This window comes from Trichechus manatus, unplaced genomic scaffold (genome assembly GCF_000243295.1).
Source record: "Trichechus manatus latirostris isolate Lorelei unplaced genomic scaffold, TriManLat1.0 scaffold00001, whole genome shotgun sequence".
Lineage (NCBI taxonomy): Eukaryota > Metazoa > Chordata > Mammalia > Sirenia > Trichechidae > Trichechus > Trichechus manatus.
Window position 1 is genome coordinate 26,418,172 of NW_004443937.1, and position 16,341 is coordinate 26,434,512.

At 44.6% G+C, this 16,341-nt stretch overlaps 1 protein-coding gene across 2 annotated transcripts in view; it reads right to left on the reverse strand.

The window, feature by feature from the left end:
- SCAP (SREBF chaperone) overlaps nucleotides 1-15,403 on the reverse strand; it is a 47,534-nt gene extending 32,131 nt beyond the window's left edge. For both annotated transcript variants that reach the window (XM_023726451.1, XM_004368476.2), the window contains exon 1: nucleotides 14,777-15,403. In XM_023726451.1, the coding sequence (XP_023582219.1) occupies nucleotides 14,777-14,898 (122 nt within the window). In that variant the 5' untranslated portion in view covers nucleotides 14,899-15,403. The remainder of the gene's footprint in view (nucleotides 1-14,776) is intronic.
- Nucleotides 15,404-16,341: the final 938 nt, after the last annotated feature.

Consider the following 16,341-nt stretch of genomic DNA (forward strand, 5'->3'; position numbering starts at 1 on the left):
AGCCATCATCTTTTGAGATACTTGCCTTTGCGCCATTCTCTGTCCTCTCCGTTTGGAACTCCAAGTGAACATGTCAGTTTTCTTACTGTATTCTTTACAGAGTTTTACTATTCCATTCTATTTTCAGCTAGCTTTTTATAATTTAAATAGAAATGAATGGTGCTAGGAGATGTGTAGCAAATTCTTTGGTAAAGCAACTTAGTATCCTCTAATTTACTAATTTATTACTTCATGGTTTTGAATTGCAATTTGTCTTAAACAAAGGTACAACTGCATCCTACCGAGTAGGCCTGGCCTTTACCCACAGAGAAAGGTGAATAAATTGTGGTACTTGTGGTTTCCAAAGGATGCGCAATACAGTAAAGGATAGAAGGAAAGACAAATCACCAAGCCAAGGTGAAAAAACAAAGTCCAGAGAAGATATGTGACTTGTCCAGAAGCAGAGCTGGTTCTTCAGTGAAAAAAACTGAGACAAACATCAGTTATCCTGATGTAGTTATAATCCTATTTCTCTTTCAACAGATCAGTGAATTACTACTGAGAAAGATCTCTCTATAAACACATCTCCTTTGGCGTTCCACCTTGTGGGACATTCATGAAATGGCATGAATGAGGCTGAGCGTGGACCGACACAGACCCAGAGTAGACATCCTACAGCCCAGGGATGCAACTGGTGATCAGACTAAAGGAAACTCTTTTTCACTGTCAACTTTCACTGCTTCATCTAAGGAAAACCTAATGCATTTATTTACTGCCATTCCTTCTATCCTAAATCAACTTCCTATTATGAAACCCAGAAAGTCACTCTTATTTTTACCAAAAACAGATTCAGGCCACATGTAGAACTCTACAGAAGTAATAAAATAATACTTATCTCCACACCAGGTTACAGACAGACTGAATATTTACTACTCAAAAGGCTTCCTGCAAAGGTTGCTAACATTTAAGGAACAGCCTAATAGTCACCCAACAGATTCATGCATTTAAAAATTTTTATTCAATTCACACTTGCTTAATACCCAGAAAGTACCATGCAAACAACTAAAAAGACCTGTATGCAAATACAAGGTACAGAGTGGTAAGTACTGAAAAAAATACCTATCTTCAAAAAATGATCCTTGATCAAGATTAGGAGAAGGAGGGTACCACACTACCGCCTCCAGAAAGCGTGAACAATGTGCTTGTTTTTAACTGTTTTGTTTTGTTCTCCATCCTTTCTAAGTTCCTGCAGTTGCACACGGCAGTGGCTTAGGGTGAGGTGAGCCCAGAGGAGTTTCTACAATAGACAACAGCTCACTGAAGAAACAGAAGTTAAACCAGGGTTGAAAAAGAATGCAAGATCCCTATATACTCAAGGCACTGTTTTCTTACACTCTTTTCTAACTTCACATTCCATCTTTTTTCTCAGCATACTGCTTTTTAAAATGCCACTGACAAAAGACACAGCCAAGGTTCAGCTGTTTGGAGGTCAGTGTCAAGGGCTGTCTCTGGGCTTAGTTAAGGCCCTGCTGGGGAAAGCTGCTCACAAGGCACAGGCCTGCCTCCCGGTCTCTGGGTGCAGGGAGGAGTCCTGGGGCCCACAGCCAAAACCACTGCAGCTTTAGCTCCACTATAGGATGAAGGCAGAGGTACATTTTATTTATGTGCATTTACCTTCCACACAGTTGTTATTGTTGTTAGGTGCCAGTGAGTTGGTTCTGACTCATAGTGACCCCATAGGGTTTCCAGGAGTGGCTGATGGATTTGAACTGCCGACTTTTTGGTTAGCAGCCGAGCTCTTAACCACTATGCCACCAGGGCTCCTTCCACACAGTAGCAGCTCAAAATAAAGGCAGCCTGTTTCTCAAGATTTTAAATATTATAAACATCTGTGAACTACATAATCATCTTAATTGAAACAGGGAAGGCATATGACAAAAATCTAATACCCTTACATGATAAAAACACTCAATAATTCTCTTAGTTTGTTGGGTAGTATCTGGGGTCTTAAAAGCTTGCAAAGCGGCCATCCAAAGCATAATTAGTTTCTAATCGTCTGGAGCATCAGAGAGGGGAGGAGGAGAGTCAGGAATAGGAAGAAGAAATGGAATGTGTGGTTAATTGCCTCCTTTGCCATGAGACCAGAACTGGATGGTGCCTGGCTACCCTTACTGAATGTTCAGATCAAAGATTCTATAGAAGAATCCTGATCAAAAGATGGAAAATGCAGAACAGAATTTCTAATCCTCATGGACTCCAGACTTTCTGGAGCCATGGAGGCTGGACAAACTCCCAAAACTATTGCCCTGAGATAATCTCTAAACTTTAAACCAAAAATATCCCCTGAAGTCTTCTTAAAAACCAAACAATAGTTTAGCTTAACTAGTAAAGAATACCTGCCTTGAGCACTGTGCTCTTTTAAGATCTATATGGGATCAAACTGACAACAGCAACTCAAAAGATTAGATAGGAAACATATGGGGCAGTGAGTTTATGTTAATGGGAGGGAATAATTCAGAAAAGGAAGGTGAGAACAGCTGCGTAGCCTGAAGAATGTAATCAATGTCACAAAATTGTACATGTAGAAATTGTTGAACTGGTGTATGTTCTGCTGTGTATATTCTCAACAACAACAAAATAAAATAAATTAAAAAAAAAGAAAACACTCAACAAGGTAGGAAGAGGAGGGAAATTCCTCAGTCTTATAAAAGGGCATTTATGAAAAACACACAGCTAACATCGTACTTAAAAAAGAGTGAGAGCTTTCCCCTTAAGATAAGGAACAAGACAAGGATGCCCCCTCCTACCACTGCTATTCAATACTGTACAAGTTGTAGCCTGAGCAATCAGACAAGAAAAATAAATAAAAGGTATGCAAACTGGGAAAGAAGAAGTAAAACTATCTTTTTTCACATATGACATGATCCTATATATAGAAAACCCCAAAGAATTCACAAGACAGCTACCAGAGCTAATAAATGAATTCAGCAAAGTGGAAGGATACAGGGTCAACATACAAAAATCAGTCAGGTTTCTATCAGCAATGAGCAATCTGAAAAGGAAATTAAGAAAACAATTCCATTTACAATTCCATCTAAAAGAATAAAGTACCTAGGAATAAATTTAACCAAGGAAGAGAAAGACTTGTACACTGAAAGCTACAAAAACATTACTAAAAGAAAGTAAAGAAAACCTAAATAAATGGAAGGACTATTCTGTGGTCATGGATTGGAAGGCTTAATATTGTTAAGATGTCAGTATGACCCCAAGCAATCTACAGATTTAACTCAATCCTCATCAAAATTCCAACAGCCTTCTTTACAGAAATGGAAAAGCCAGTCCTCCAATTTATATGGAACAGCAAGGGGCCCCAAAGAGCCAAAAAAACCTTGAAGAAGAAGAATAAAGTAGGAGGACTCACACTTGCAGATTTCAAAACATACTATAAAGCCACAGTAATCAAAATAGCTTGGTAACTGTATCATGATAAGACATATAGACCAATGAAATAGAACTGAGAGTCTAGAAATAAATCCATACATATAAGATCAACTGAATTTTGAAAAATGTGCTAAGTCCATTCAATGGGAGAAAGAAGACGCTCTTTAATGAATGGCAGTAGGAAAACTGGATTTCCACAAGCAAAACAATGAACCTGGATCCATACCTCACATCACATACAAAAAGTAATTCAAAATGGACCACGGACCTAATCATGAGAACTAAAACCATACCATAACACTCTTACAAGACAACACAAGGGTACTGCTTTGGGACCTACTTTTTAACAACTGATTCTTAGATATGACACCAAAGCACAAACAGCAAAAGAAAAAATAGATAAATAAGACCTAATAAAAATTTAAAACTTTTGTTCATCACAGGACTTTATCAACAAAGTGAAGGGACAACTTACAGATTTGGAGAAAAATTCTGTGCACCATAAGGGTTTAATATCTAGAATACATAAAGAACTTCTACAACTTAACAACAAAAAGACAAACAACCCAATTGAAAATGGGCAAAGGATTTGAATAGACATTTCAGCAAAGAGGATATACAAATGGTCAAAAGGCATATGAAAAGATGCTCAACATCATTAGTAATTAAAGCAAACCAAACCAGTCACCATGGAGTTGATCCTGACTCGTGGCAACACCCTGTGTGTCAAGAGTAAAACTGCACTCCAGAGTTTTCAATAGTTTATTTTTTAGAAGTAGATTGTCAGGCTTTTCTTTCAAGGCACCCCTGCGTAGACTCAAACCGCCAACCTTCCAGTTAGCAGCTGAGTGCGTTAAACATGTGCACCACCCAAGGACTCCTCCTTAGTCATTAAACCCAAAAGCCAAACCCATTGCCGACAAGTCAATTCTGACTCATAGCAACCCTAAATGACAGAGTAGAACTGCCCACAGGGCTCATTAGTCATTAGGGAGATGCAAATCAAAACCACCAATGAGTTACCATTTCACCCCCACTAAGATGGCTATTATTAAAAAACAAACAAACAAAAAAGAAAGCAACAGGAGTTGGCAAGGCAGTGGATAAATTGGAACCCTCATCCATTGCTGGTGGGATTATAAATTGGTACAGCTGCTGTGGAAGACAGTTTGGCGGTTCCTCAAAAAGTAAAACATAGAATTACCATATGATCCAGCAGTTCCACTCCTAGGTATATACCCTAAAGAAATGAAAGCAGGAACACAGATACTTGGACACTAGTGTTCACTGCAGCACTATTCATAACAGCCAAAAGGTACAAACAGCCTACGTGTCCACCAACAGATAAATGGATAAAAATGCGGTATACACATACCATAGACTATCACTCAGTCATAAAAAGAATGAAGTCCTCAAACATGCTACAACAGGATGAATTTTGGAAATACTATGCTGAGTGAAATAAGTCAGTCACAAAAGAAGAAACATTATATGATCCAGCCTATATGAAATATCTAGGCAAGTGTCTAGAGACCAAAGTTTATTAGTGGTTACCTGGGATGGGAAACGGGGGACAGGGGACTCATTGTTTAGGAGTAACTGAGCTTCTGTTAAAGGTGATGGAAAAATTTGGGAACAGGGGTGATAGTTGTACAACATGATGAATGTAACTGGTGTCACTGAATTGTATATGTAAAAAATGTTGAAAAGGCAAATGTTTTGTTTTACATATACATACACACACACACACACACACACACACACATATATAAATAAATAATCACAATAAAAAAGCTAAGGTAGTATAAAAAAAAACAACTTTGAATTCCAGGAGTCTGAACATTCCAGCAGGAAGAAACTGAGGGCAGCACACTCCAAAGCATCTACCTCCATAGGCTAAAGTCCTAAGGTCTTGAAATGCTTAAAATGGCTCATCGTTATTCTCCAACGCTACCTGGAGCCACACACAACTCCTTTGGGTTTTGTCTCCTTCTGAAGCTCTGCACCTATCAGACCACTCTTCCCTGTTCTTCTCCTAGGTGGCTCCTTAGCTGTAATATCACTTGCCCAGGAAGTCTTTCCCCTCTCCTCCATCCTCAAGCTCTGGGTTAAGGCCCCTCCTCCTCCAAGCTGCCAAAGCACCTTGCACTCATTCCAACGTGGCTCTTAACACTGACAATGGACCTGCCTGTTCCAGTCTCTGTACCAATGATGATGGTCTCTCAGTGAGCACCTACTATGTGCCAGCCACCTATCCAAGTGCCTTCCATTCATTTACTCATTTCGGCCTCACCACAACCCAATGAGGCATGCGAAAGTAACATCCCCACTAGAAAGTGATGGAAAAACAGGTAGTCTGGCCCCCGAGTCTGTGTTCTTAACATCACACTATACTGCTTCATATTACATTTCTGTTTTGCTTGAAAATTTTAAAGACCATATATTGCTTTAAACATAGGCAAAAGAAAAATGCCAAGAAAAAGATGCTATAAACTTACAAAATGCAAGGGAATAATCACTGTCTATGGCTAACAAATTCCAGACCAAAAGGAATGTTTGGAAGGAAAGTATCAAGCAGTTACACTCCCTTTTCCAAGAGAAGAAAAAAGACTAAGGGCATTTTAAAAAGGAAGTTGTCTGGGGCCTTCCACCCCCACTCCCATGTTGCTTCTGCAAAATTCTTTTCTAAGACCTGATTGTATCTGGCTTCCCGATCTTACAGGGGCAGAGGAAATGAGCCTAGGGCTCCAAAACCTTCCCTGCCTCAGCTCTACCAGTCCAGCTGCTCAGGCCAAACACTTTGATCCTGACTCCTTTCACACCCAACACCTGATCCTCAGGAAATCCTGAGGGCTCTACCTTCAAAATACATCCAGAATCAACTACGTCTCACCACCTCCTCAGCTCCCACTTAGACTAAGCAAACATCAGCTCTCACCTGGAACAGCACAGCCTAGCTGGGCTCGCTGCTATACCCCTGAAATCACTTCCTTGTCTCCCCAGCAAGTATGGGACTGAAGTCCAAATTCCTCCGTTGGCTTACAGGGCTCCTTCGCATCAGAGCCCTCCTTGCCGTCGCTGGCTTTCTCCCCTGCTGTGCCTGTGCAGCCTGCTCCCTGCATCTGGCCTCCCCAAACCCCCTCCTGCAACAGGGGCTGAAAGTGCCCCTCCCTTTCCCCACTGATGTAGTCTCTGGGCACACCGGCCCACCTTCCAGCTGCCAGCACTCACATTTCTTGTCTGAGAGTGTTCTGTGGCTGCTGGAGGCTGCTCTGCTAAGCAAAGCAGATACACATGCTGAGAATTACGCTGGTGGAAGCAGCCCTCAACCAGTGGCTGATGTTATTGTGTAGATTAGGGGTCTGGCGACCTACAGCCCAAGGGCCAAAGTCAGCACATGGCCTGTTTCTGTCTGGTCTGTGAGCTAAGAATTTTTTTTTTTATATTTTTAAGGGTTATATAAAACAAAAACACAAAATGTGGAACAGTGACTGCACGTAGCCAAAAAAAAAAAAAAAAAAAAAAAAAGCCATTGCTGTTGAGTCAATTCTGACTCACAGTGACCCTACAGGACGGAGCAGAACTGCCCCATATGGTTTCAAAGGCTGTAAATCTTTACGGAAGCAGATTGCCACATCTTTCTCCCACGGAGCATATGGAGGGTTCAAACTGTCGATCTTTTGGTTAGCAGCCAAGCACTTAACCGCTGTGCCACCAGGGCTCCTTGTGCATATAGCCTGCAAGGCCTAAAATATTTACTATCTGGTCTTTTCCAGGAAGAACCTGCTGACCTCTGGCATAGACAGCCAGCCCCCACACTCAGGTTGGGAGCTGAGGTGAATGTCCCACACTGTCTCCCAGCTGTCCCACGCTGGTATAACTTGCTAGATGATGCACCTTCCCTCCATCTCACCTCCCCACCTCCCTACCAGTATTCATTTCATCTCACACAAAAACTACTCAGTCCTTGTCTCAGAGCTGCTTCTGGGGAGCCCAAACTAGAATACTCCCCCTCACCCAATGCTAGTCAAATTCCTGCTTATGCTTCAAGATAACACCCACCCTCCTCTCTCAGTGAGGTACTCCTCTTCACTCATGGAAGCCTGAAAATGCTGACCCCAGAGACTTCTATTCATCTGTTTGATTAATACAAGAAACTTGTGGGGAGGGACATGCGGTTTTAATTTCTGCTTCCCTAATACCAGTTAATAGAAGATGTTCAAGAAACGTGTGTTGATTATTTATCAAATTGATGCTCTCCACAGGGCTGGCTGGCTTCATCAGTGTGCAACCTGCGCTACTGTACAGGACCCCACATACACGGGGCACAGTGCTTGGGGGTTAATGCTCTGCAGTCACTGTCTTGAAATTCTTAATAAAACTTACTTTAAATGTGTATTTTGAGTGAAGTCCGCTGCAACGATGGAGCATGAGCTAAGAGCTTGGAATGTAGGCTCATGCGTGGTCCCTCCTCCTTGGGAATGGTTCTGGACCACCAGCTTCCCCAGCCCTGGCACCCCAGGCTCTGCCTGACCTTCCCCACCCTGCCGAGGCACCACCATCTCCAGCTGCCTCCACCTGAAAGGATCACCGTATATCTGGCAGGCATCTTAGTGGGGGCAAGCCTCTTGCGCACTTCCACCCAAGTATATTTTAATACGTTTAATAGTACTTTTTCCCTGCTCCGCATTTTCATTTTGCACCAGGAAAATTATGTAGTGGGTCCCTGTGATGGAGAGTTCAGGAGTCACTGAAGACATACAGAAGGAGCAGCCACAGGAATGACACTAAGAGAGGCACTGCACGACACCTCCCTGGAGACATCAGGGACGGGAGCTGTCCTCGCTCACCAGGGCCCCCATCCCTTCCCAGGGAAAAACAACACAGGACTAGGGGTGAGGTCTGATGAGGTAGTGAAAGACTATTGCTGTTGTTAGGTGCCAACAAGTCGCTTCTGACTCATAGCAACCCCATAAGACAGAGTAGAACTGCCCCATAGGGTTTCCAAGGAGCAGCTGGTGGATTCGAACTGCTGACTTTTTGGTTAGCAGCCATAGCTCTTAACCTCTGTGCCACCAAGGTTCCAAGCAAAAGATTAGAAGGGGAGATTTCTGAGGGCTCCTGATCTGTCTTCTGTCTGAAGAAATCTGGGGTGACAAAGGAGTCTGCTCTCGTACAGGCCTTCCAGAGATTCTATGCGGCTGGTTTTTAAGGCCGGGGTAACTTCGGCATGGGAGGAGGCTGTGGTTTGGGAGTGCTGAGTGTAAATGGGTCAGGGCCGTGAAGCAGCTGCAGGGAGCTGATCACTGGGGCTCCCTGGATTCCAGGCTTTAGGGCAGAGGTCAAAGGCGCTTTGGGCCGGTGTCTCTGCTGTCCAGCCTGGCGCTCTAGAGCACCAGCACAGACAGGGCTTCAGCTACTCAAGATTTCTTTCCTGTTTGTGAAAAGAGAACATAAATGTGCCCGGAGAGTGGCCACATGGGCACAGAAAAAGGGAACCTGTCCCACAGCCCCCTGTGTGCACACCCCCTAAGGGACCACGGTGAGGATGAAGAAACCGGAGATGTCGGCAGACGGGAGGGGGGAGAAGTGGAGGCCATCACATCCGAGACGCTCAGCCTCAACCAGAAGATACTGCTTTCCTCCAGAGCAAAAGGAGTAGGAAAGGGGCCAAGTCTGTTCCCAAACACCCATATGGGCTGCAGGATTAACATCCTGCAGGTTTAGAATGGCCTCATCGTGACTCCAACTTCCTCTCTGAAAGAAAATCCACCTTCTCTAACCGTGAGCAGTAGGTTCACAAGTGACTCACATCACCCTATGACCTGCGCCTAGGACAGTCCGGCTAGCCTGGCGCCAAGGCGCTCTTCCTCTGCTCCACAGTGCACCCACCGAGTACCAGGGCAGGGCTGGAGCAACAGAACCTCTGCCTTGCTGGGTGCTGCTGGGCCACACCTTGGGTCTTGCTGCCTAACCTCCAGAAAATGTAAACAGACTCCTCCTGCCACGGTGCCTATTTGCTACAAGTTTCATCAGATTTTCCCAAAAGAGAGCGCAGCCACTGCTCCCAGGGGCCAGGCAGGAAGAACAGCTAACTATAACTTGTCTGCAAGGCTGAGCGCTGAGGCCCTTTGAATAAGTGTCCTTGGCTCTCAGTCACTCAAACCTGCGACCTCAACAACAGCTCAGAGATCATACCTCCCTAAGTGCTGTCTCAGGGGAGTCCGGCCTCCCCATACCCACAACTCCCTCACCCCCTGGAGTCTTCCACCTGATGGACACAGATACATCCTAAGCTGTCATGATCACCGTCCCCTTTAGTCCTGCTTGTGTTCATTCCCTCTCTCCCTTTAAATTTATTTTATTGCTGTTGAGAATATACACAGCAAAACAAACACCAATTCAACCGCTTCTACATGTACAATTCACTGACACTGATTACATTCTTTGAGTTGTGCAGCCATTCTCATCCTCCTTTTCTGAGTTGTTCCCTCCCCATTAACATAAACTCACTGCCTCAAGGTTCGTATCTAATCTTTCAAGTTGCTGCTGTCAGCTGGATCCCATATAGACTGTTCTTAAAAAAAGCATAATGCTCAAGGCAGACCTTTTTCACTAGTTAAGCTAAACTACTGGTTGGTTTTAAGAAGGCTTCAGGGAATATTTCTGGTTTAAGGTTTAAAGATTATCTCGGGGGTTCATCCACCCTCCGTGGCTCCAAAAAGTCTGTAGTCCATGAGAATTTGAAATTCTGTTCTGCACTTTCCCTTTTTTGATTAGGATTCTTCTATAGAATCTTTGATCAAAATGTTCAGTAATAGTACCATCCAGTTCTTCTGGTCTCACAGCAGAGGAGGCAGTTGTTCATGGAAGCAGTCACACATTCCATATCCTCCTCCTGTTCCTGACTCTCCTTCTTTGTTGTTCCAGGTCAGCTGTCCTGCTTTGGATGTCCACTTGCAAGCTTTTAAGAGTCCAGGCACTACACAACGAACTAGGAGGTAGAACAGAGGCGCTAAGCACAGTATCAGGCCAGTTAACTGAGATGCCCCATGAAACTTGTGTTCATTTTTGAGGGTGACCTAGTGGTGGTCAGTGGGGTGGGCAAAAAGAATTTCTACAGCTCAGGTGGTTGCTCCATCCATATAGGGATGTCAAGTGCAGTGATCATTCCAGAAACAATAAAAAATAAGCAATTAAATGGAACCTAAACATCTAATAAAACTGTGAAAGGCTATTCACCCACACTTCGTCTTCTGCAGGAAACCTCAGGCACTGGCAGAAGAGGGAATTGCTCTGGACAGAAAGTTTCCCAGAGGAAGAGAACAGCAAGGCCTGTGCCCCTGGATGCAGGGTCTCTGGTTTCCTGGCCACAAAGTCTGGGACTCTGGATTCTCTGATACCATCTTCATCATCTTTGGAGGCTGAGAGATGACTTCTAACCTTGAAAAAAGTTCCCAAAGACAATCAGATTTTAAGAGAAATTTTAAAAACTTCTTTAAGATCACATGATAAAGATGCTGGTTTGGGGAGATAAACACACAGTACCAAGAACATTATAGTACAGGCGTGTCTTTCCTCTTCAAAGAAAAAGAGGCTGATTGCAAAGAGAAGAGGAAACCACAGTACCGTCAGAGGGTGGAAGCAATGGAGGACAGGCGGTGCTCAGAGGGTGCCAGGGTGCTGCCCGGCCCTTCTGGTGGGGAGTAGAGAGCTGAATGACCACCACCAGAAACAGTAACGGAGGTGAGGAAGAGGTTGCCTATTCTTTCGGCAGAACTTGGCTTCAGTGTCTCCTCCCAGGAAGCCTCCCCAAAATCTTTTCCCTTCGCACCAAGGTGGGGTCACATCTGCTATGTTATCCAATGACATCACAAGCATCTGTCTCCAGCCAAGATCATGGGTTTATGGGGGAGGGACTGCCTCTGCACCACTGTTTTGGCACAGCACTTGGCATATATTATAGCCACCTTTATTAAGGTGGCTACAAAACCCACTTTTATGCTCTCTATTCCTCAACTTCTGTTGTATAGGGCCACTTGGCTCAAAAAGCCTTTCTGTTCTTTGTCTAGGCTAGTCCTGCTTGTCCCTGCTCCTGGCCCACCCTGGCTGGGACCCTTCTTCTCAGGCCTATTGTTCAAGGAACAAACTCTTTGCAATAAAAGGTATCAGCACCAAATAGTGTTCTTCAAAGAAATACCTATCACTACGGTGAAGTGGAGAAAGCAGAGATTTGGATCTGCCACAAGGACCTGCCAGTTCCAGCTCTTACTACTTTACTAGCTCTCCGTGCTAATTTCATCATCTTTAAAAGAGGGAATAACAACCATCTCCAAGGATGTTAGAACACCAAATGAGATACTATGAGTGAAAGCACCTGAGGATCTACATAACTGGTAGTCACTGAAGATTACAGTCTTGCCCTCCTTCCCACCAGGAGCCCTGGCTGACTCAGTGGTTAACTGCTCAACTGCTAACCAACAGGTTGGCAGTTCCAACCTACCAGCTGCTCTACAGGAGAAAGATGTGGCAGTCTGCTTCTATAAAGATTTACAGCCTTGGAAACCTTATGGGACAGTTCTATTCTGTCTCATAAAGTCGCTATGAGTCACAATGGACTTGACAGCAATAGGTTTGGTTTGTTGGTCATTCCCACCAGCCCAATCCTGCCCTGAGCCTCACTCGCCCCTTTCTCAGGACTGATGTTCTGCCAAGAGCACCTGTGAGATATAAGGCAGGCATCTGCCCTGCTCAGCTGCACCTGAGCTGTACTGGTTGTTAAATACTGTCATTATCACAACTGCCTCTTCCCAACCTTCCATCCTATTCTACATCACCCTGAGTTGTGGAGATGTTCTCCATACTTGAGACCTCGCATAATGTTTTCATACCAGAGGCCCCCATGTCATATATACGAGGACAGTCTGTTTTGAAACACTGTGTGATATCAAATTACTCATTCAAAGATGAGACCCAACTGCACCCAAGCAGCTGCTACACATGCCCTAGAGCCCTGCCCAGGAGACGCCTGTTCCCAGCTGGCAAAGGGGAATCATCCTTCCCTTTTCCTGTGACCAGTGCCGTCTTTATGAAAGCAAACTGACAACAATCTCTCAACTTAAACCTGCCCAAACAGAATACAGGTTTAATCAATGTATTAATTCATCACATCAGAGGTAGATTAACTAGTAAGCAAGATACACATGGCTTACTTGTGTTTACTTATTAATCTGTAGTGCACAATTTCACATGGGTCTCTGTGGTGAAAAACATGAAATTGTGCAGTACAGACAAGTAAGTAAACACAAGCCTGAGCAACCTGGCGTACTGGTTAATCAACCCTGCATCACATATTTACTTACTACCTTCCCATGTGCAAAAGCGAATATAAAGATGCCATTAAGGAACTGAGAGTTTAACAGAGAGGTGAGCTGGGTCCCAATCCCCTCAACAAAATGATAATGACCAGGAGTGCCACTAAACTGCTGCTACAAAAATTAGAATAATTTCTTTAGCTGAGAGAACAGCAGAACTTCAGAGACATTTTCAAGGAAGATGTAGCCCGGTGGTTCTCAGTGTGTGGTCCCCAGGCCTGGGAACTTGTCAGAGATGCAAACGCTCAGGCCCACCCCAGACCTAGCTGAATGAGAAGCTGTGGGGTGGGGCTCAGCAATCTGTGTTTAACATGCCCACCTCCTGGTGATACTGACGTGAGCAAAGGTTTGAAAACCCCTGCCTTCGCATATAGGCCTGGCCTAGAAAAGTGATTTTGAAAAGAGAAATGGGTCAATTACTTAAAGGAAAAAAAATCCAAGAGCTGGGTTCTCAAAGCACTTCTACCTCATCACTTACAGGATGTATCCACAAGTATCTTTTCTTGCACAAGCAACTTTAAGAGCTTAAACACCAGTACAAATACAATGTGTCAGAGCGAGGAGACTGGAAAGCCAGCCTCACCACTTCTTACTTGTGCGGACCTGGCGAGTCTCCAAGCCTCCATTCCCTTTGGTAAAATGGAAATATAAATGGACCACTTTCCAAAGGCGTTGTGAAGATTGATGAGACATTTAATCATATTCCTGAAAGCACCAACACGGCACACAGCAGGAAACTCTCAATGAATGACGCTCACCTTTCTCATGCCTAATTAGGGAAGAACTTGGGAGCATTAAAAACTGAGCAGTCTTGAGCCTCCTTCCAGCACAGCACTGAAAACATCTACAACGTTCGATATAAAAGGAATCTGAAAACCAAAATTCTTTTTGGAGAAAAGGATACTAAGGCTGTTCTTTTCATGGCTGTCAGCATTTTAGAGCCAAAGGTGCCATCAGACACCATCTTATGTCAAGTCCCTCCTTTTACAATGGGATGTCCTTGTCGGCCAGTCTGCAGGCTTCTATGAGGCCCTGTGACAGACAGATATGGATCAAGGGCAGCTAGAGCTCTCTCACAAAGGAGCCCTAGTGGTGCAGTGGTTAAGCACTCGGCTGCTAACTGCAAGGGTCAGCCATTCGAACTCACCAGCCACTCTGTGGCAGAAAGCTGTGGCAGTCTGCTTCTGTAAAGATTACAGCCTTGGAAACCCTATGGGGCAGGTCTACTCTGTCCTGGAGGGTTGCTATGAGTCGGAATTGACTTGACAGCAATGGGGCAGAGCTCTCGCAATGGACATGGCAAACACACCTGGGAATGAACAAGAGATTAGAAGGAGGCTCCATGTGAACACAAAAAATCACCTAGAGAACAGCAAAGCAAGTCTCTGTGTTCAAGGAACTATTCAAATGGACTTTCGCCTTGCCAACACTCAAAGGCTCCTGCTCTTAACCAGGTAGTAAAAGGAAGGTGATGGGGGAACTGAGGCTATGTTAATGGTGGTAGAATGATGTGGAAAAGGAAGGCCGCAACGGCTGCATAACTTCAAGAATGTTACTGACTTGTACATGTAGACATTGCTGAGACGGCATATGTTTTCTTATGTATATTTTCACTACAATAAAATAAAATAATTAAACCAAAAGCATCTAAATAAAAAAGAAAGAAGGGAGATTAAAAGATCATGCTTTCAGTGATCTCACAGCTTCTTAGAATGTCTGAATATTATTCTGGAAAAGATTAGCAGTCATGTGAACAAAACTGGCAAGTCACTAAGTCAGGACCAGCCTGAGCTGTTTTCAGTTTATTGGCTAAACATCCCAGGATTCGAGCTCCCCATTCAGCAGGCCCACTGAACCTCAAGTTCCTGGCATGGTTGTGTAAAAAGCACACAAAAGACTAAGGGCTCCACAGCAGTCAGGGTTAGAAAACTTACTGTCCCAAGACACTGGCCTACTATATGCAGGGCAACCCAGAAACATACCAGCAGGCTAAGATGCAGAGCCCCGTGAAGAGGATGATAGGGATGGGGTAGGATGCGCAGAGCAGCCCATGGTTGTAGAAGGCCCGAGATATCTTCTCACGCAGCCTTTCAGTCAGGGTCATCCTCAGCTGAAGTCACCTTGCAGCCATCCCGGAAAGTGACCATGGATCAGCCTGGCACCCGCTGGACAGCACTTACGGTGGCCACCATCTGCAGGGAGTACCTGGCTGGAAGAGAGAAATCAGCCTATTAACCGGGTACGTGGCTCTGCAATCTAGGGTTGCTATGGGGAGGCAACAGTTGTGTATATGGGAAATGGTTTCAAGACGCCTGTGCAAAGTCTGGAGACATCCACACACACATATGCACACACACACAATCTTGGTCATCTATGTATTAGTGACTGTGGGCAACTTTCTAATCAGTCTAATCAAAGGATCCAAAGAACTGCCCCTCTAGCTCTGGTAATAAATTCTAAACCCTTCTCTATTTTAGGTATATCTAAAAGGCCACTCCCTAGAAGGCATTTTCCTCACGTGGCACAGGAAAGCCCACCTGTGTGTAACAGACATCACTTTCAACTGCTTGTGCCCAAAGGGGCATTCTGGGCACCCCACCCACCCTCCTCTGTGCACCCGGCCAACTGAGAGAAATCCTTGGGAAGATCTTCACACAGGGCTGACTAGAAAAAAACACATTCTTTAACAAACAGCAATTCACTGAACAATGTTTTGTGGGGTCGGCCTTCAACACAAAGACACCAAAAAGCTTAGGCCCCTGACATAAAAGTCACTAAACAAAATTCACTCTGGTAGCCGTTGGAGGTGAAGTCTCTGTTCCTGACCCTAGAATTGTTCCTGGGAGTGTGAGGGCAGAGGGCCCCTCTTGTCCTGCCTTGCCCAGCAGCTGTCCTCTTTTCTGAGTAACCAACTGTCCCCACAGGGCTTGGCCTGGAAGGACTGTCAGTCAAGGTGCTCCTCCCTGACCCAAGCCCTGCAGGTTGGGCCTCTCTCCCAGACTTTGACTTCTGAGCAGAAAGGAGCAGGTGGTGCTTATCCATCCCCACAGAGGTTCCTGCTCCCAAGATCCCCAGGCTGCTCTGGCTTCAGTCCTTCCTGCAGACTGTCTCATCAACTTTTCTTTCCAGTCTATGAGCCACCTCATATCCTTCCAATAAATCTCCTTCTTGCTTAAGTTAGCCAGAATTAATTTCTGCTGCTCGCAAAGAACCTTAAACCAATACAATCAGAACAGAAAACCCTAGCAGAAGTCCAGGCGTCTAAAATCCTCTTCCTTTCTGAGCTCTCCAGTGAAATCTAAGTTTAAATCCACTTCTGTTGCATGTTGCTGTTTTCTTTGGCCTGTGCTAGATGGAACCACCCAGGCACATGTCTTGGCTTGACTAGGCTCAACGTTGAAAACCCGGGCTACTGAGATGACTCTTCAGAAGTGTTAGGACCAGAAACGAGAAGCAAGAGGAGTCACAGCACAGCCGATTCACAGGCCAGAAAGGAATGGCTATCAATCCCTCTGCCTTCCTGGGAGCACAGCATTTAGCACGCAAG